At 37.1% G+C, this 22589-nt stretch overlaps 1 protein-coding gene across 5 annotated transcripts in view; it reads left to right on the forward strand.

Moving 5' to 3' along the window:
* Positions 1-22589, forward strand: part of BBS9 (Bardet-Biedl syndrome 9) — a 304742-nt gene that overhangs the window by 142644 nt on the left and 139509 nt on the right. For all 5 annotated transcript variants that reach the window (XM_054193653.1, XM_054193651.1, XM_054193652.1 and 2 more), the window contains one exon: positions 11511-11733. In XM_054193653.1, the coding sequence (XP_054049628.1) occupies positions 11511-11733 (223 nt within the window). The remainder of the gene's footprint in view (positions 1-11510; positions 11734-22589) is intronic.

The following is a 22589-nucleotide window of genomic DNA, read 5'->3' on the forward strand; positions in this document are numbered from 1 at the left end:
AATTAGTGTTTTGTGTCTTATATTTTTTTATATTCTGCGTATTGTTTTAACTGCTTTTTAAATGCAAAGCTCCAAGTGTGTAACAGACTGAAATATTTCAAAATAGGCTGAAATATTTTATATTTGATTGTTTGTCTTACGCTTGTACAAATTATCTTTTGGTATTTTGTAAGTACTTTTAAAACTTCTTAAACAAAAAAAAACCCGCAAAACTCAACAAACCAACAAAAAACCCAAACCCACCACAAGACAGTGGGCAGTGACAACTAGTAACTTGGAACCAGTTTTCCATGCAGTTGTATTCTTTATATCTGTAAGCAGACAAATTTATAGCAGATATATTATTTCCCTCCTCCCCTCCTTCTTTCTAGAAACAAGATTGATAATACAACTCAAAATAAGTAGTTTTAGAGGGAGAAGCATGAAATTTGTTGCCTTTTTTTTCCAGCTGGGAGAAGTAATTCACACTAAATGATGTTGCCTATCTTTTTTTCAAAAATCAAAACTAATAAACAAGTCTTCCTCCTATTTGAATCAAGACCAGGCAACAGAACCATTCAGAAAGACTCTTCTGGAACAGTCAAGCATCTAAGCCTGGTAGAATTGAAAAAAAAAACGTATTGGGTTTTAAAGCTTTAATCACCAAAATAAACAGAAGGAGCTTTAAGCTTTTCCTGGTAAAAACCATCATTTTTCAGTAAAAAAGGTGAGCCTCATTTGAAGTTTATTTTTGGTTCAGGGCAGCGTAAGATTGTCAAGTGAGAGGGAAAGATGAAGGTAAGGAATGACATTTCTGCGCTTCCCCGGGCAGGGAAGGTCCACTATGAGGGAGTGAGGTTAAAAATGGAGTAGTGGTGCCTGGATCCTGTCAGTGTCCTTTGCTTAGGCATATATATGTGACCTAGCTGGAGACTAAGAGAAGTAAGAGCGTGGCTCAAGTACCAGCCTCCTTTGATTTTATGTTTTGATATGAAAGTTAAACTCTCTTGCTCAGCACTCTGCCTGCTAGCCTGCTTTCAAGAGGACCAGTGTACACCAGAGACAGCTAGAGTAGGTGGAGAGGACACGTGGTTGTAAAGCCACTGTTACTGCAAATTGATGTGTAACCATTTCTACTTTATTTGTATTTGTGATTCTTTAAAAGCGGGGTTTCAAACTGGTTGATTACTTTTCAATTTTATAATGTCTAGAAATGAAAGATCAAATGTTTGTGGTAAGTAATTTGGGGGAAAGAGGGAATTTGAAGAGTGAGGTGGCGGTCTCACTACTACTTTAAGCACCATCACAGTTCCTTTAAATATTTGTGAATCATTCTCGTCTTGCAGTTAATTTTATTTACTGAGAGGACAGTGGGTTATGGCAAACATAGCAAGTTGGAAGCAAGTTACACTACTATCTAGTGATCTCCACCTGTACCAGAATTCATGTGATTCTTCACAGTGAATTCTGTGGGTAGAATAGAAAAGTGCCAATGTTTTATTGGTCTGAGAAAGAAAGGCTTAGTGTGGTCTGTTTAAACTGTTTGTGTATTGATGAAAATCTATAATGTATCTTTATCTGATGCTTCTCACTTCAAAGAACTAGCCGGAGAAGCTGTGCCCAATTGTATTTTCCAAATATTTTTTTTTTGTGATTTGCAGTTTTTGCAGTGGCTGGTAAGAAGGGGACATAGGATTTTTGTTTTTTTAAAAGGCTGACTTATGGTGGCTGGTAATAGCACAGCTTTTCAAAAAAGAAAGCTTTCTCTCTTTCTTCCAGGTGGCATAAAGTTAGTTTAAACAAAATTATGCAGAAGCAAGTCTTGGTGTGCACTAGGAATTGTAAAAGTTCTAAGGACAGAAAGAATTGTTGTGTTCTTGTCTTGTTTAATTGTATTCTCTGGAGCTTGTATCAAGCTCAGAACAAGCATTCAGTCTTGGTATAAACCTTATGCTAAAGGAGAATCTGACATATCTGTTGGCTAGATGTGTTCTCAAAAAAAGTTTTGAGAGTTAATTTTGTAATTAACTTGAGCTATCACCTTATTTATTCTGCCAGTATTAGAGATACTGAAGTTAATCTTCTAGAGATACTGAAGTTAATCTTCAGTGGGCTGACTGTTGTGAGCAGAAGCCTACTCAGGGATCTTATTTCTTGGTGTAAATTAGAATTGTGTTCTGCTGTGATTAGTTTGCCTCTAGCATGTATTACCTCCTTTAAAACTAACTTGGATATCCTACAAAGTATTGCCGTTGTCCCAAGAGGCATACCCTTTGTTTGATAGATTAAATAAGCTTCTGTTATCAGACATCTTTCTCTATGTAATATTATAATGGGGACCTCTAAACTTTCTCTTTGTTATGGTGGTGTAATCTATCTAGTTCAGGTACAAAGATAAGCTAAAATATTTTAGTGTAGTAGTAATTACTGAATATGTGCTGTATACCAGAAGTTCAGATCAGTTGTCATCTAAACTGCTTAATGACAAGAGTGATGTGTTACAGTGATTACACTCAATATACACAATCAGTGACTCTTTTGGGTTGTTTCTTTTAAAGAAGCTGATTGTCGGTGAAGAATTCCCTTGATATTGTGTCCTAATTGAAAGATGTGTAGACTCTTGCTGTGTATTGAAAAGTATTGTACTAGTGTTTTAGAAATATGATGTGGTTTATGATTTATTGTAAAAATCCACTGGAATTACTTAATATATACTGAAAAAACTTATCAGTTTCATCATCATTAGTGTATGGCCTTCATATGACATAATAGGACAGGTTTTATAGACTGAAAGTTACGTATTTACTGTTAGATTTGTTTTCTGATTCTCACATCAGTTCAAAGCCATGATACTTTTATTCATTTAGAATAAAATCTGTAATCATAGAATCACAGAATGGTTTGGATTCGAAAGGACCTTTAAAGGTCATCTAGTCCAACCTCCCTTGCAGTGAGCAGAGACATCTTCAACTATATCAGGTTGCTCAGAGTCCCATCCAACCTGACTTTGAATGTTCCCAGGCATGGCATATCTACCACCTCTCTGGGCAACCTGTTCATGTTTCACCACCCTTATTGTAAAAAATGTCTTCCTTGTATTTAGTCTAAATCTTCCCTCTTTAATTTAAAGCCATTATCCCCTGTCCTATCGCAACAGGCCCTGCTAAAAAGTTTGTCCCTGTTTTTCCTGTAGGCTTCCCTTAAGTACTGGAAGCCTGCAGTAAGGTCTCCCCAGAGCCTCTCTTCTCCAGGCTGAACCACCCCAGCTCTCTCAACCTGTCCTCATGGCAGAGGTGCTCCAGCCCACTGATCATTTTTGTCACCCACCTCTGGACCCTTTCCAACAGGTCCATGTCATTTCTGTGCTGAGGGCTCCAGAGCTGGACGCAATGCTCCAGGTGGGGTCTCACCAGAGCAGAGTAGAGGGGCAGAATCACCTCCCTCAACGTGCTGGCTGTGCATCTTTTGATGCAGCCCACGATATCGTTGGCTTTCTGGGCTGTGAGTGCACATTTTCGGCTCATGTCCAGCTTTTTATCCATCAGTACCCCCAAGTCCTTCTCAGCAGTGCTGCTCTCAATCCCTTCATCCCCCAGCCTGTATTGATACCAGGGGTTGCCGCAACCCAGATGCAGGACCTGCACTTGGCCTTGTGGACCTTATGAGGTTCACAAGTCCGCTTTTCAAGCTTGTTTATGTCCCTCTGGATGGCGTCCTGTGCCTCAGGGATGTCAACTGCACCACACAGCTTGGTGTCGTATGCAAACTTGCTGAGAGTGCACTTGATCCCACTGTCTGTATCATTGATGAAGATATTAAACACTACTGGTCCCAATACAGACCCCTGAGGGACACCACTTGTCACCAATCTCCATCAAGACATTTGGCCATTGACCACTACCCTCTGGATGAGATTTCAAGCAACAGAACTGAGTTTAAAGTTAGTGGTGAGTAGATCTAAAGTACTGTGAGAATTTAAGTAGGAAATAAACCTCTTGTCAAGTTATGTTTTTTCAGAGCTAAAATATTTGAGTGGGCGTGGTTCCATATTTCACAGCTTTTGGAAACAGACTCATTTGTCAGACTCATAGCGTCTTGTATTGGTAACCTAATAAGGGATATTGGAGTAAGAGAAGAAAAGTTCCTGCCCAAGCATATCACTGATATGAAAATAAAATATGGGCTGAGATGCAGTGAAATGTCTCAATAAGCTTTTTTTTTTTTTTTTTTAGCATATGTTTTCTCTACTTTTTTCACCAGACCAAGTATAACAAAGTCTGATTCCTCTTCCCTGTATCAGGAATTACCTTGCAGAACCTCATTGAAGTTACAGACCTCATCTATGGCAGACCTGCTGTTGGATGTGTAGCATTCTTCAGCAAGATGCATGACTCCTGATGTGTTTGCATGCCTGCAGGCAGCTTTGACAGCATCTGCAAAACCCAAAGAGCACCTCGGTTTTCCTAGCTAACTGGTGAAAAGTTCTTGAGGAAAAGAAAGATGAAGTGTTACATGATTTCAGTGCTAAAAAACAAAACAACAGAGCTCTGAAGCTGGCAGCAAAGAAGCCAAGCCACTCCATTCACATAAAGTTTTTCATCAGTTCCCAGAAAGGGATCAATGGTTGTAAGAAGTCAAGTTAAAAAGAAAATTAAGACGACAAAATCCTTCAAAAATTCAGCATTCAGGAATGGCTACAGAAACCGATGGTGTGTGTGAAGTTTCACAATTCCAGACAGGGTGTATTTGTATTACAAGAAACAAGCATTACTTAGAGAGGAGTAACTGTACATTAGATAGTTAGAATTTATGTCTCGAAAAACATGCCCTCTTCTCTGCCACTCACCCACTCTGCTTTAAAGATCTTCATAATTTTCACTGTTGTCTGGAAATAAAATAAAAAAAAACAGTGTTAGGACACAGTCTGTGTTGCTCGGATTTTGAGACATGAGCCAATTTGAAAGAGGAGTTGGGCAATATAGATACATTGTCAAGAAGAAAACTACTGATCTAATTCTAGTCTAATTCTGACCTAATTCTAACCTAATTTTGAAAGCCTTTCTGTGCAAAAGAGGAACATCTGATCCTAAAGGAAGAAGCCCGTGTAGAAATTTGGCTCCAATAGTCAGAGATTAATTACATTTTAATGGAAGAGCTATTAAAACCACCATCTATAGTCAACCTGATATATCATGTTTTGGTGAAACATGCACTTTCCTGAGAGCAAATTCAAAAGCATTGAAGGGTTAGGCAGTTGTAGAAATATTATGACTATGATCCCCACCTGGAGGAGTTTTGCTTTCTTACAGGTGAAACACTCTAATCATGTTATTGGTTGTTTCATTAATACATGAAACCCTACAACTGCTACTAATCATAATTTGTTTCTGTAAGCCTGACTTTCTTCTGAATTGGACTTGAAAAATACATTAAAGACTTGAATGGTAGAGGTCATCATCATGATGGAACGCAGCTTTCAGAACCTTTGTTCATTAATGCTCAATTTGCTAGATTGCTGAAACACTCCCTGCTTTAGTTACTACTCTTCTACATTATGATTTTTCTAGAAGATCCTTGGTAAAATGTTTGTTTGGGAGCACCATTCCTAAAAGACAAATACCGCATTGCATATTCTGTACAATAGTTTTCAAAACACTATTTTGATTTCTAAGCCATATGCATTTTCAGCTTTCCTTCTGTACTCGAAGACATTATAGAAGAAAGTTTGGGCAAATCTTGATGCAAGGTTAAATGTCCATAGAACAGAATCCTACAAAAACTGAGAGTCTTATATTTAGTGCAGAAGTCTTCAGTGGTTTGTGAATTATGCTTCAGAGGAGAAAAATACCAGAGAAAGATTAAACTTCTAAATAGCAAGCGTACTTTTCAGGAAAGAGTCTGTCATATAGATTTCTCTCAGGTGAAGTTGTCATAGGATATCAATATATGTTTACCAAGCAGGACTCAAAATGAGCAGTTCTTGTAGAGAGTTGTTTATGCTGCTGGTTTTTCTATTAAATAAATATTTCTACATTGAACAGATAAAGTTACTATTTCTATTGTCACTGGCAATTACAGCACAACTGTGCAGAAATGACATGTGTATCTGACAGACTTTTTAAAAAAAAAAACTTATTCACAAAGGATTTTTTCCAAAGCTGATATTTGCAATCTACTGCTGCAAAAATGTGAGATATTAATAGCTGAATTAGAAGCTCTGGAGTAGCTTGAATGTAGTTGCTAGCATGGATAGCTATTGTTAAAGAGCTCTGCACAGACCTCTTGTGCTATACTCAGACTAGTGAAATAAATATTGTAAAGTGATCTCGTACAGTTTCCTGTATAAGTCTTGATTCCTTTCTGTTAACTGTTCTGTTTGTTGTGCATAGACTCTTTAATCTTTTATACCTTAAATATCTCTTGTATCAGGTACATAGCTTGATTGTTCAGGAGATGACACGCTATGGTCAGAGTTACCAAGATGTTACCTTGTACTTCCTTGGTTTTTGCCTTCGTCTTTTATCCCTTATGTTTTAAGTAAATTGTAATTTGTTTGGAGTAGGTAAGTATGCTAAGTGTAAACCCTTAATAAGATTTAAATGTCTATAATCTAGCTCTTGACGATAGGTTAAGACTTCAGAGTACAATCTCACAAATAAGGATGTTTTTCTGCCTGAAATTCTTTCCTAGAATTAAAATGGAATGGATTAATCTACTGTTTTGAACTATTCTTCTAGAACTATTTATCTTATTAATTTTCTTCATTTTAGTTGTTCTGTCTCTTACCTTGTCTTGGATGTTAGCTATATTCTTACTTCGATATTGCTTTCATCAGTCTGTAAATTCTTGTTAGAATTGAATTATTTTAAATGCCAATAGGAATAAAAATCAAATCAGTTAATATTATGGCTGTTATACATATTTGATTTAAAGGAAGATATGATTAGAGAGAGCAAAATTAGCATAAGAATTTCAGTTGTTGCTTTTACTGTTGTGTGCTCACTACAAATATTCTTCTTAAGCACTTAATATATTTGGAATGTATTTATGCTTGAGTCATTTGTCTGGATTTTCATCAGACTTGAATTCCACTAGTCTGTAGGATTTTACCATTTCCCTACATTTCGTCGTCAGACGCTGCAGAGCGTATATGATTTGGTTAAAAGAAAGTGCCAATCTCTACCTATTACCTACAAGAGAAAAATAATATAGTATACCTGCAAAATGTTAATTCAGGCCTTTCTCAGTGAAGAAGCTAAATTGACGAATTAAGTATTTTTCATATCTTTTTCAGATGATACAGTCAGTATGAAGAATTTGCATGATTTAATAATACCTCTTTGTGAGTCTTGGCTCACATTTCTTGTGGTAGTTATGGCAATGCTTGCTCGTCATAGGATGATGATTACTGGTATCACAGTTCTATTGAAGGTGTTCCATTCAGACCTCAAATATGCAGAACGCTACACAGAAAGCCATTAGTGAATAATGCAACTATGGCTGTAGAATCATTCTTCATTGTGGGCTGTAGATTAGAAAACTTTCATTTGCAAACATCTTTTAGCTTTTTTAATGTGTAAGGAGTGAAGAATTTTTCTTGTTCCTTCAATTCTCCCCTTTCACCAATAAAAATTGCTGACAAATGCAGTCGTCATTACAGCCATTAATTCTTAGTTGTATAATATCACCTCCACAGATTTCCACCAAGACTTTTTTTCACGTAGAAGTAGCTTTTGTGTACTATTTCACTAATCATAAAGGCTGCTTTGGATTTGACTGGACTTACTAGGTCAACAGTCCTTGAATTGGAGAAGATAGTTTTATGGTCTACTGAGAAACCAATTTTACATGGAAATTAAATACAAGATCAAGGGTTGGAAAATGTTAAGGCTATGGTACAAAGTAAAACATACCTGTGTGAGCCAAGGACAAAATACTAGCCACTTTTAATTTCCTGACTTTCGTTAGCTTGTATTTCAGGCTCCTTATTTAAAGGCTCCTTTTGCCTGCAATTTTATACCTTTTTTGGAGGGATATATTGGCCAGCTTCTCAGCTACTGTATGCTGATACATCACGTGTTTCTTTGTCTTTTAGTGAAACTCAAGATTCTAATGTTTATGTTGTCTTATTTTTCATGATTTGCGGTATAATGAGGAGTGCTTGGTTTGACTGTTTTTGATGCTTTGTACGTATTAAATTTCATTGCCCAGTATGTGGGAATGTAGACGGCATTTACCAGCTCATTAACCTCTTTAAATTGTCTGTGGAATGGATTATTTCCTGTCACCATCACAGGTCAGTGGATGGATTGCACTCCAATGGACCCTTTCTAGAATATTTGAAAAATGTCAAGCTACCACAGCTTTGAATGAATGGCATTTTTTTTTTTCTAATTTACATGTTTTTTTGGGGGGAAATCCAGATAAGACATTAGGCTACTGTTGTCATTGTTCTGAAGTCAGGAAAGGCAAACGCTGACTAAGAAAACACCAGTAGTTGATCCTTTTCCTCTGCAAAAAGTGAATGTTTTATACGCATATGTTTTCAGGATGCTATTAAGAATAGTGTATGTATGTTTGGATCAGGATAAAGTACGTATGACGGTGTGGTCTCACTGACGTACTTGACCACTAGTAAGCATCTGTCCTGGGCCTGTTCTTAGGAAGTAACAAGGTCAGGAATGTGGCCTTTGCTTCTCTGTAGGAAAAGTAGTACCCTAGCCTCCACAAAAGCCATATATATCTGATTAAAAAAAAATAAAAATCATAAATCTTATTTGCTTGATAGTGAAGTCCAGCAGGGTTGACACTGTCGTTCATTCAAATGTTACAGTAACCCAGTTGCAGAAATTTGGACAGGTAGGTGATTTTGCTGTTCAGCTGACTGTTTTCAATCAAGTAGAATGCATCATGAGAAAGACCTTAAAAACTAGAAGACTCTGGGGTCGTATTAACTACAACTGGATACCTGAGTTTTCTTTTTGTTCTGCCTGCTTAATTGCCGTGTGAAGAGCTAGCTTGGTGTTACCTTCTGTTAGCTTAGCAGCAGGTAGAGCTGGGTGGTTCCAGACGGTAGCCTCAAAACTTGTAAAGTCAGTAAAAACTATTGCCAAAATAAGTCCCAACTAATCAGGAGTGTTGAGAGAGCAGACGCTAATATTGCAGCAACTGAATATAATTTCCTGTTCATGTAGGCAGCGCATATTTAAAACTTGCTTACAGGTAGCTGAATACTAAGCGATGTTATGAGTCCTGAAGTTAGCAGACCACAAAGCCCTTCGTATGAATTGCTAACTGTCCAAGCTCTGTAAGATTGTCATTGTTGCGTGAAACGGGGCCAAGCGGTTTTGGCAGAAGATAAACCCCCTTGCATTCTAACACTCCTCACCGAGGTGGGAGGCTAGGTGCGGCTAGGTTTAAATTCTGAGTGATGCCCAATTCAGCACTATCAGTCCAATCGCGTTTAATATGTGTTAAACTATTACGATTTGGATACGCTAATAGTGGGCTGCACCTTCAGTCTAGTCGTGCTCCTAAACTAGCACGGCCTCTCTGTAGTTTTGGTCACGTTCAGTGAGAAAGCGAAACGACTAGCTACTTAAACAGTGCAGTTTATTTAAACAACAGATATACAGGTTCTTTAGGATTGCCGGTGATAAATACACTGTCTGCAAAGCACGTGCAAATAAAGATATTGTTAAGTATACAAACGCGCGACAAAATTATAAACGATACAGCCTGGCTATAAATGTAGGGTAGAGATTCTCTAGAGAAATTTCTAAGTCCCCGAGAAAGCGCTCGGTGTAATCGAAGTCTTACCCAAAGGCGTCCCTATGGGGGGGAAGAGAGGCTCAGCCCGTCGACTGATCCCGGAAATCAGCGGTGGAATTCTTTGCGATGGTGTCTTCCCTGACATCCCCTCTCTCTTGGGCTATTTTTATATTATTTTTTTATCTTCAAAGTGGAGTTTGAGTGACTTTAGTCATACGTACTTTTATTATGATTAATGTATTCAAGGAGGAGTGTTCACACCTCGGGGGCAGATAGCCTCCGGGATGGAGTTGTGTTTTGGTACATTGTGGTGAGCAAAGTTCGCACAAAGGACAGCATTTCATCAACATTTGACGAAATGTTGGCTCGGGTAGCGTGTAGGCCGCTTATCAGTTCCGTAGTACTATCTCGTCCCCATATCTGCTATTTGTCACAAGGGAAGGCCACGGAACAAGCGCGTTCCGTTCCATCCCTCGTGTAGTTTCGCAAACAACCTTGTACAGGGAATCACAGATGTTGCATTCTTCGTGTGCCAGCTGCGGCTGTATTCTACCTCAGAAGCCTCTTGATTTTATGACTTTCCTTAATGTGTGAACAATGCTGTATTTTTGTATTCTTGGCCAATTTAGTAATTATTCCACAGTCATGAAAAGACATAAGCAGGCTTTGTGACTATCTTGCAGGTTCATTAATTATACACACTTTGGATTAATCACATGGTCCCATCACAGAGTGTAATTTAAGATTGCAAAATGCATCAAGAAGACTCAATTCTGCATTGCACACTGCATAAATAATATAGATGTCATATTAGATTTTACGCATTAACCTAATAACCTTGTCACAAATAATAAGATTCTTACTTGAAGGAATGCCTTTGCTTTGTTTGTGTCACTGAAAACCATAGAATCATAATACAGACTACAAACTTGAAAATAACTTTCAAAGGTGCTTTTCAAGGTGCCTCATGAAAAGAAACTTACTTGTTTTTACTGAGTGTTATTTGCAGGAGTAGACACTTTATTTTGTGGAAATAAGTGTACCGAATGTGACTCTGAATTAAGCTTTTCCTCCTGTGAAAGCTTCTCCACAGGTAGCTGCTTGTTTCAACTGAACTGAACAACTTGACACTATGCTGTAAGAAATCTAAGTCCCACTTCATCAGAGCACTGACACACCTGTGCTAATGCTGTGTGTATCATAACTTTTAATTAATTGGTCTGATAAATGGATGCTGAATATCTGCAGCTTTGGGTTGCAGTCATGGTGTTCTCTGCTATCGGCATATTGTCAGAATCTTAGACAACGTTTCCAAAGAATGTATAATTGGATACCTTTTTTTTTTTTTTTTCCTGGCCTTGACATGTCTTCAGCATAATGTTATGTACTACATATTATGTTTGCGTTTACATCTCAGTTCTGTTCTTAATTCTAAATGTTGCATTCAGGAGCTTTTGGTTTTCACTTATTAATACAACTGCTGAATTTAACTGTTATGTCACATACCGTTCATATATTATTATTATTGAAATTATATTTCTCTGTCAGTCTTAATATTGGAACAAGTTTGGCTTTTTTCAGTTTTTGCTTGTACAAGCTGAAGAACTGGGTGTTCATGACACTCATTAACCCCCAAATTATGTTTTATGTGTCACTATCATTTGAAAAGTCTTACTCCTTGACTTGTCACTTTGTTTTTAATATGCTATATCATGTTACAGCTCACCTAATTTTATTTAAATTCCTTTTCTTTAATCTAGGGTTGGGAAGAAACTGTGGATGCTGCCATTTCTTATTTGTTAAGAACTTGTTTGTCAAAGAGCTCTAAGGAACAGGCCCTGACTCTCAGCAGCCAGTTGTGCATGCCCAAAGATACTAGCAGACTGAAGAAGAACATCACCCTCTTCTGCGATAGATTGGCCAAAGGTGGCCGCCTTTCCTTAAGTACAGACTCAGCCACTCAGCAAGCTACTGTCATGCCAGGTACGACATGAAGTACATGCTCATAATTCAAATAATGTATTTCTATATTAAAACTAAAAATTATGCATATTTGATTGGGCTAGCAGTTTGTTTTTCAATGGTTGCGGAAACCAAACACTGGTTGTGTTGCTGACCAATAGGAAGGAGGTAGGTAATAAGAAAGTTTTAAATAAGTTTTATCTCAGTTTGATCACTTTTTGCTGCTCTTGCAGTGTATGCACACTTAGGCAGCAAATCAACACCAGATGGTCATCTTTATGCTCTAAAGCATTATCACTTATTTCTTTGCACTTTTCAATTGAATGTATACATGTGTCCATTTCTAATGTGATGGAAAAGTGAGGAGTGAAAATTCCTACTTCCTTGATAGAGAAGTGATTATGGTTGCATTACTGGCTTTATGACATATTCATATGACTAATTATGAAGTAGTGATAACACTGAATAAAAAAATCTGCAGCTTTGGAAAGTACTAGTTGGCTGTGTGATATCTCACAGAAAGCATAAAATAAAAAATGAAACTATTTCTTATTTAGAAAAGGAATGTGGAGATTTCAGAGTACACAATGATTTAAATAAATGTGGAATTACCATTTCTAAAAGAAATTTTATTCATGTCCTTTTCTATATTTCTACTTTTTTAAAACAGTGGGAGCAAAGCCACACCTTTTCGTAGAGTCTGAAGGGCTAGCATCTTTGCACTGTTACAAGACATTTTTTCCTGCCTTTTTTCTCTAGCGAGACAGACAGTCTCTTAATAAATATCAGATACTCCTGCTGACTTGGAAACAGGTGTTTTTTTCCCATATTCCTGCTCTTAATTTGGACTGGGTGTTCATTCAGCTTCATAGTCTCTTAAACCACATAATATCACTATGGTCTTTGGCCTCAATGACCTCCTTCCCCTTACAGCAGTCTTCATGTGTGTAGGGAAAAGTCTGTATTGTATGCACCCTTCATGCTTGAAATTGGGAGTTTATTATTTTGTCTTCATGGGTATTGTTTTCGATAAAGTTTGGAGCTGTGTTAGGGCAGTATCTTGATTTTCTGTAACTTATTTTCTTACATGACAAAGAATAACTTAATTGCTGTTTAATATAATCTGAACGTTCTGCGCAGTGTTTCAGCAACTCAGAAGTCCTTGTTATTACTATGGGCAGCCCTTCTTTGCATGTGCTACTCTAAATGATTCAGTAAAACAGCTGCAGACTGTGCAGTGGTTACATTATGCCCATATCTGGAAGTGGACTGATAATCATTTGAAGTGAAGAAGTAAGCCAGAATAAGTGTCAAATTAGTTTTACAAATTTTTGTTAATATTTCTTTGCAAGACTGAAATATGTGTTAAGGGTATTTCATTTGTTGAACTTTGAAAAGATTCTAAAGGCATTGTTTTTCCTTCTAAGAATTTTGAAAAGGTGTAAATAACTGCAGTTCATCTTTTTCCACCTAAGCGGATAAGGCGAATTGATTTAATAAGGAAATTAACTCCTGCCTGTTCAATTGACTAGTGTTATTGAGTTAAGAGGAATATTCAATTTGGTTATGATTAGTTCTGTTAGGAAAAGAGTAAAATCTTTAAAAATTGTAAACAAGTCAGAATAAATCTTGCTCTTGATGAAGGACCTTGGTAAGGCGTTCTGGTCATGCTCTTCACGTTGCATATATGAAGACTAAAACTTTAAAAATATTAAACCTACTGTTTTCTGTTACATGAAGCCAAAATAACACCAAGAAGATATGACTGACCTGTACTAGAATATTTTACCATTGTGGTACAGGTAGACAGTTACACTAGCTCTCAAATCAAAATAATACAAGGAAGAAGTACATTCCAAGCAAAACATAAGGTATTTGACTGTGGGTTGTTAGCCATGTGTGTTTCACCAATTTTTATTGGTGAAAGGGGAGAATTGAAGGAACATGTTAGCCGTGGTCCATGTGGGACCAGAATTATCCTTTTACATGATGAATAGTGAAAAATTAAGTACCTTTAAGGAGCAGGTTGAGACCTGGTATAGCAATGTCCCACTCAATGTAAACTGTTTTAGCTATACTTGAAATGCCCTTTGGCCATGATTTACACTAAAGAGAATTAAAATCTGGAATCCAAATACAGATTCCAAAATAAATCATTTTACTTTCAAAATTACTGACTCTAGTGTGTAGCCCTTTTGAATATCAAATCACCTAATTAAGAATCAAAATTATGACCTAACTAGGCTAACACTTCAGAGTGTCACAAGAAGGTATCATCTAAAGAAATTATAAAACCTAATACAGCTTTCTTATTTTCTCTAAGAGTTCAGCTTGAAGCCTTGATAAAAGTGTCTGTACATTTATGCATTTACTCACTGATGGTTTAGAGAGTATGGTTTTTGGAAAAGTGTGGAAGAGTTCAAAAATAAGAAATTTCATCTTCATTTACAGGACAGGCTCATTAGAGATAAATATTTCTGCCAAATGCTTAGAATAGAATAGTATTTAAGTAGTTAATCTCTAGCAGGATGTGCTGTGTGCTTTGGAACTGTGTGGGTGTTTTTGTCTTTGGACAGACTGGAGAAAACTGGGAGCTTTCTTGGGACAAAGATTTTACTGAGGCTTTTCAAACATGTTTTTCTTGTCATCTGTTCGGGTTTTCTGTGGCTATCTCTACCTTGGCAAGTAATGTGGTCCGTAAGAAGCAGACGTGCAGGGGGAAGTAATTGAGGCTGGCAACATGACTTGTATCATCTATGTGTTTCAGAGGCGGTTTGAACTAGCTCCGTTCCTCTCTGGTGTACTGGTCCTTCCTTAGCAGTTGGAGTGCTTTAGGTGCATTCCTGGGATTCATCTGCCCTGTTAGATTCACCTAAAAGAAACACGTTAATTTACCCAAGACCACTTCTCAGTATGAAAGCAGTGTAATTAGTGGGACTAATCAAGAAATTTGCATCACCCTTAATTCCAACTAAAAATACTTGTTCAGTCTACAGAAATTGAATGATGCCTTATAAAGGGAAACCAGTATACAAAAGAACTACATGCTATTTGATAATGCATATAAAATAGAGGAACTCCTCCCGGTCCTTAAAGGAGGGAACAGGAATAGGTAGAGGAGAATGAGGTAGAACTATACATAGAGAAGGAGATGGTGAGAATTGAATTTGTATCTGAGGATTTATGGTTAAATATTGGATGTTAGTGTAGGGGAAAGTTGTTCATGATGTTTAAGTGCCAAGCCAAAGATGGTCCTGTGATTGTTCAGTAGTGTAACTGTCATTAGCTTGAGGATTTTGTTCAATGCCACTTTTTCTTCAGCACATTCTTTTTCTTAAAGTTGGAAACTCCTTTTTCTATAGCAACCAACTTTAAAAAAAATTGTTTTAAAGTGTCTAAGACTCTTCTGGCATTGCAGCTCTATAACAGTAAGCTGGATTTCTAGAAGCTATATTTAATATGTTCAAGATGGTGTACCCTGCAATCTAGAGAAATTGCCTGAAGCCGCATTGAAAAGCTGATAATTATCTTTAAGTGTGCAACTATTTGAAAGATGCCTTCAGAAAATGGTTATCAGTATTTGTAGTTAATCCAACAGTATATGTTAAAGGTATGCCATGGTCTCTGCTGGATCTGGTTTTGTTCATTATTTTCTTTAATGGCTTCAGTGATGGAATATGGAGCATCAATGTTAAAATTGTGGCTTTGCTACAAGCTAGCAGTAATTTCAAGCACTACTTGATAAATTAGAGGAACGAGCTGAAGTCAGTAAGATGGTGTTCAGTCGAGACAAGCGCAAAGGACTCTAGCAAATGAATCAGGCAAACTAAAAATTGAGAAACAATACCTTAAGCACTATTGCTGTAGGATAGACTCCTGGGGGTTATAGTGGACCAGCAGCTGAATAAAAGTCAGCAATATGATTCTATTAAAGGTGAATTCCAACTTTAGGATGTAGTCATATGACTTTAATGAGGAGATATAACTATTTCTTTCTATTCTTCATGAGAAAGATTCGGCTGAAATTATAGGGTAACACAATTTAAGAAAAACCTAGACAAATTTAGAATAGAGTTTAGAGAAGAGCACAAAAATTATAAATGATTGAAACAATTTTGCTTTTTGTTGCTTCCGAAGGAAAGAGAAGGTTGAGGAGGGACAATGATAGTTTTCCAGTATGTAAAATGTTCTTATAAGGGTGATTAAAAGTTAATCAGAATCATTGGCTAAATATGATTAGAACTGTAAGCCGCATCAGGCTATGTCATGTACTGTGTTGCCTTTGGCAACGCATGAACGGTTGGATGAGAGGAACGGTGAGGGGTTTAGGGAGTGGTGCCAACCCAAAGTGTGGGTCAGTGCCAGGGAAGTGCTGGGGAAAGGTGCTGTAGACCACCCAGGTTGTCATGTATTGAGCTTAATGGGTGTGAAAATTTATAGCATAAATCCTGATTACCTGCAGTGAATTAATTCTGTAGCTTTTAAAGGTCTCTTATACTATCTGTATGTTTTGCAGCATTGCTTTGAAAACCTTAAGCAGCGTCAGCTGTGGCTGTGTGGAGACTTATTTACGTGTCAGTCTGATTGATTGGAACTTTATTTGCAGTATTGCCTAACCTTTATTTTGGGTCTCTCAGCTACTGTTTGGGTAGAATGTGATCCTGCTTTTCCTGTAGTAATTCCTGTTTTGCAGATGGCATCCTGTTGCAAATGGCATCTGTATCAGTTCAACGCTTTGCTCAAAAAAGGATTTTTATTTTTCAGTTAGGACTGTATTTTTCTTTAAACCATCCTTTTTCTCTTTTTTTTTTTTTAACTGGACTTTGAGATTTTTTTTTTCTGTTCTATTTTGGTTAGGAGGTCTTTGAATAGTGCTTTAGTATGATTTACTTTCATAGTTGAATATAACTGGTGCAGTAGAGAAACTGTTTAACCTGAAAATCAGTTACTGAGTACTGCATCACTGAAATCTGTGGAATGCCAAAGACTGTTGTCTCCTCGGGTCAACTGAATCTTCAGAACTGAAATTATAAGGAAAAGCAGGATTTTTTTCCAGCCAGGAAACATGATTTGCAAATAGTTTTGTGGAAGTGTAATATTTAAGATTTATATAAAGGTAGAGCTAGAAGTCAAGCCAACTGCCCATCTAGTTTTCTTCTCTGAGTTGCGATGGGATTAATGTATCCAGAGTATCAGTGATGAAATTTATCTGAACTCTTAAACACCTTGGAAAAGGTTGAACTATATCTCTTGGTAGTTCATATGCTAGCTTAATGTCCCTATAGGAAGGGTCCCTAATATCTGATATATGTTGTCTTTCCTGCAAATCAGACTGGTTTATTGTGAATATTGAAGGTGGTGGTGGCAATTAATGTTATTCTTCAAAATGTTTAAAGCTTTGGAAGATTTTCAGTACATCCCTTCTGCCACTTTTTCTTTTATATTACTTGTGACTAAATTATCTCAGTCTTTTTTCATTATGATTTTCAGTTCTTACTGTTTGTTTTCCAAAATTGAATGCTTTTCCTTTTGTCTATAGCAGGGACTATAACCTGCTATACTCTGCGCCATCTCAATCTCCAGACCCTTTCCTACACATTTGTTGCCTAACCAGATGTTTCCCGATAGGTATTTATACATATGAAGTTACTTTCCAAAGCATGGTAGTATATCCTTGACTTGACACTTTTTCTTCATAGCTTTTTTAATTTATCACGTTGTTTATAATTCTGCTTTGTATTATCGTGATTCTATCATTCAGATTATGAAGGGGTAAATACTAAATTTAAAGACAATATTCTTTACCACATTAAATATATACATGCAGCCAGAACATATCCAAAGTCATGCTTTGGAAGACAAGTTTTTCTGGGTTTTGTTTTTTTTTTCTCCCTTCTTGATTAAGCGTATAAAAACCTCTCTTCAAAATCCTGTATTGATATCTATGAGTGAATATCACTGTTTTGAAGCTGTATTCTTAGCTGAAAAACTGGGATGAAACAGAATGTGTCATATTCCTTAAGGAACTCTGTTTATGTGCTACTAAACTTGAGGATAATGTCAGGACTGACTGGAAAAACATGTGGATTTGAGTTCCTGGATATTCATTTATATTTATATATGAAAGACATAAACATTGCTGCAAGGTTCTTAGTGTACAGAGAGTGTAATGTAAAGAAAGACTAGTAATAGTTTGTTCAATCTGAAAAAGTAGGATTTTTTTTATTGCAAATTCTTCCCTTTCACTGTTAATTATCAATTCTTCATTGGTCATTAGGGAAAAGGAACAAGCAGCATAACTCAGGTGTTCTCAAACTTCATAACGTGGACTTCAGCACAAAATGTCTTGCGAAATGTAGTGCCTGCCATTTGTACTCACACAGATTTCAGTCTCCCGTCTGCCATGGTAATGTTATCTCAGAAGCAACTACAGTAATTTTTTGCCTGGAGAAGTTAGAATCATATAGCTTAAAATTATTCAAAAGTAATTTAGCAGCCTGAAGGGGCCACAGAAGTCAGTAGCGAGGACTAGACAATGCTTTTTAACTACCAGCAGATATTCTCAAAATCACAGGGGGCTGACGGATCACAGTTTGAAAACTTTTCCTGTAAAGTGAGTATTGTGAGTCTGAGATCATGGTGCATTGACAACTTTGTATATCCCCATCACCATCCCCACATGCTGGTGCAGAGAAGAGTATAAAAATTGACAATATATTTTTTTCTCATAGATGCGACACAAACCCACTGTTATTTATCTCCACAGAAAACTATGATCCATTATGAAGTGTGATTCTCATTTAAGATATTTTCCATGTGTTTTCTGTAGCAATAAAATACTAAATTACTTCTTTCCCTTTTGTAACCCTTAAAATAATGTTCTTAGATATTTTTTCTTATTTTAGTTTAAATAAAGCTTTTTAGCAATGCTTGTTAAATCTATGTTAGGAAAAGTGAAAATAAAGTTTCATTCACAAAGCTTGCTTCAAGTATTTGCAAGAATTTTGTACACCTGAAGACAGGATGGTACTGATTGATGGAACTGGTAATACACTGAGGTCAGTGGAACCTGTCATTGACCAAATTAGATTCAGCATTTTACCTGTCTTTTTCATAGTGTTCCTCACCTGTTGCCACTATTTCATGAGACAGTACCATTTACAAAAGCGTCTAGAGGACATGGGTAAGTATCTGGCATCTTTAGAATCTAAATCTTACTAAAAGTGTGTATTTCTCATTAAAAGTCAGTTTGCTGACTTTTTTTTTTCCTCAAATGTACTCAGAGGCTTTTAAAACTCATTTATAAAACACATCATGCCAATTCATTCATATGGTTTTGTTGGCTCAGACCCTTAAATATAAAATTGACATTAACTGACTTTAACTGTTGCAATGAAAACTCTTAACTCATCTTTTCTAGCCTCCTTAAAATCATATAGATTGATCAATAAAGTACCTTGAAAGAATGATTCGCCCAGGAAGTGGATCATTTACTAAGAGTGAAAAAGTATTTTTTTTTTTAAATGTATGAGATGATATAAAAAAAAATCTGAATGCTGCATTTAAAAGGAAGATAAGATTTTTCTTACATTTTCTGGCTAAATTTATTTTTTTAATATATCTATTTAGATGAAGTATAGCTATGTATCTTTAAAGTATGACAGTCATTAACCTTAATTTTCTGAAGTCCTCAAAACTTAAAGACATATTTATCTGATTCAAAAGTTAATATATATTTGCATTTTAACAATTATGTTTTTTCTCTCTTGCCTTGGTAGAAGCTGGGATTCCCATACCCAGATAAAGGTTTCTCTGTGGGAAGTTGTGTACTGCTTGCATTGAAACCAAAATGGATCTATCATCACTGTATCATTTTTTTCAAACTTCCCATACGTTTCTTACTGCCTTAAGGCAAACAGACATTTGGTAAAAGGTGTACTTTTTGTCTTAATCATAGAATCATCATAGAATCGTAGAATGGTTAGAGTTGGAAGGGACCTTAAAGATCATCTAGTTCCACGCCCTGACCATGGGCAGGGACACTTCCCACCAGACCAGGCTGCTCAAAGCCTCATCCAGCCTGGCCTTGAACACTGCCAGGATGGGGCATCCACAACTTGTCTGGGCAACCTGTTCCAGTGCCTCACCACCCTCAGAGTGAAAAATTTCTTCCTAATATCTAATCTAAATCTACCCTCTTCCAGTTTGAAACCATTACCCCTTGTCCTGTTGCTACATGCCCTTGTAAAAAGTCCCTCCCTATCTTGTAGGCCTCCTTTAGGTACTGGAAGGCTGCTATAAGGTCTCCCCAGAGCCTTCTCTTCTCCAGGCTGAACAACCGCAACTTTCTCAGCCATTTCTCATAGGAGAGGTGCTCCAGCCCTGTGATCATCTTCATGGCCCTCCTCTGGACCTGCTCCAACAGGTCCATGTCCTTCGTGTGCTGAGGACTCTAGAGCTGCACACAGTACTTCAGGTGGGGTCTCACCAGAGCAGAGTAGAGGGGCAGAATCACCTCCCTCGACCTGCTGGCCATACTTTTGCAGCTCAGGATGTGGTTGGCTTTCTGGGCTGCAGTCGCACGTTGTTGGCTAATGTTGAGCTTCTCATCAACGAACACCCCCAAGTCCTTCTTGGCAGGGCTGCTTTTAATCAGTTCTTTGCCCAGGCTGTATTTGTGCTGGGGATTGCCCTGACCCAGGTGCAGAACCTTGCACTTGGCCTTGTTCAACTTCATGAGGTTGGCATGGGTAAACCTATTTGAAGTTGTTCCTTCTTGTAAGGCTACCACTATCTCTCTGCTGTGTTTGGTTTTCTCTGTTTTACCTCAATTATTTTTTGCATTTCTCCTTTCTACATTATGCTTCACCGATTTCCTTCTCCATAGTGTGCCCTTTGACGTCCATGCAACTGTATGCACAGTTCCCTCACTGGGATAGTTGGAGCAAGCAACTGTATCACTAGAGCAATAAATGGGTGGGAAGACCCCTTTCTTGGTCAGCTGTCAATCTGGGTAGCCCAAAGCAGTAGCTGCAGAGAAAATCCTGTGGTACTAGTGTGGATCTATCAGGCAATGAGATTTTAGGAAGGTTTGACAAAGATGTAATGGAGCCTAAATCCATAAGTGATCATTGCTTACCTTGGTGTCCAATTTGTGCAGCTCTGCACGGCTGAGCTGTTGTGCCAGTTTAAACATAACTTTGTTCTCTCCATCTAATTGCAGATGATGATCACATAGGAATGATAATAAGAACAAAGAAGTTCCCATAACTCTTACAGGCCCCTAGCATTGTCATGCACTTCTGTTACATTGTGTCATGCCAGCTAATAATGAGAGATGATATGGTATATAATGGAACATGATATAGTGTTGCAACTTTAATGTGACTTCTAGTTCTCCACATTTGAAACATTTCTTGCAGAAATTTATTGGCTGTTCATGATGAACAGTTCTATCTTAATATAAAAGCCTGGAAATAAGCAAGTGGTAATATATCAAACATTTTAAACTAATTATTTGGGTTCTGTTTTTGAGACAAAAATATGTCCCTTGCCCCATAAAGCTGATTTAGTGAAAAGGAAGGGGAGTAGCAAATCATTAGGGAGAATTTTGGGAGTGCTTACAGCAACAAGATTTTGTGGTTGCTCAAGAAGAGCTTAAGAAGAGCTTGGTGGAGCCAGAAACGTTGATTGTTTGGCTCTCTGATGTGAGTCTTTACTCTTTGTAACTTCTTTCCATTGTAACTTTCTTTACTCTTTAAAACTTTTATTTCTATATTTCTATTGTTTTAGTAACTTTGGTAATTTATTTCTGCAGAAAGGAAAATTGAACTATATAGAAGTTAAGTGACTTTCCCAAGGTCATACCACGAGCCAATAACACTTGTATATAAATAGAATTCAAATATGTCTTGCAGTCTTGTGTCGTAGCTCCTACGTACAGTTGTTTTTAGGTGTTTTACTGTTAAAACACGGGTTACAGATTAATAGATTGTGGTGAGCCAGCTTGCCTTGCAGCCTGTTCGTATATCACTCTGTGCATGGTTCGGGTGAACACATTTAAAATGGAACTCTGAATATCAGAGATGGGAAGAGTGTGAGGGAGAAAATCTGAGGTGGTCAGGTGGTCTTTAATTTTAATGAATTCAGTCAAATTTCATCACGTTGCTGAACTCATATGATAGTTCTCCAAGTGATTAGTTTTCAGTGATTACATAAACAATGGTAAAGGACTGGAATTAATTTTTTTATTGAAGAGAAGGCACTGATAGAAAGTACATTTTTTTTTTTTTTTCGGAACATTCCAAGATTCCAGTATTGTCAAAAGGGGCAAAATAAGGTGGAAGGATAACAAAACACATTTGTATACAGGGTTGTGAAAAGGTTTGTATTATGTTGTTGGGAAAATTTCCCCTCCTCAATTGATATTACAGCTGGCAAAAACCACAGAGTGAAGGAGTACAAAGGTTAAGAAGGCTCAAGCAATAACTTTTTTAAAAAAATTAATAATTTAAAGAGGGAAATGTCATGCATAATGAATAAAAAAAGAAATCCCGCTTGAGACTTGGGATTCATACATTTTTTTTGTGCTATGAAATTTAGTTGGCAGCATTGCAATTCCAACTTGCCTCATCTAAGTACAGTTAGGATCAACACGTTAGTGCCTTGGTGTGTACAATCCTATTGCTGGCTCTTTGCACTGAAATCCATTAAATTTTAATATGTCCCACTTAAGTATAAGTGGTCACAAATGATTCATAATGTTGAGGTAAGCTTTTGGTGAAAATAATTGTCAGTTGAAAGAATTTCCCATAATGATTGTGCTTGTCACCGGGCTTTATTTTCTATATTGTTTGAGTCCTTCAGAGACCACAGGC

The sequence above is a fragment of the Rissa tridactyla genome, chromosome 2, assembly GCF_028500815.1.
Source record: "Rissa tridactyla isolate bRisTri1 chromosome 2, bRisTri1.patW.cur.20221130, whole genome shotgun sequence".
Lineage (NCBI taxonomy): Eukaryota > Metazoa > Chordata > Aves > Charadriiformes > Laridae > Rissa > Rissa tridactyla.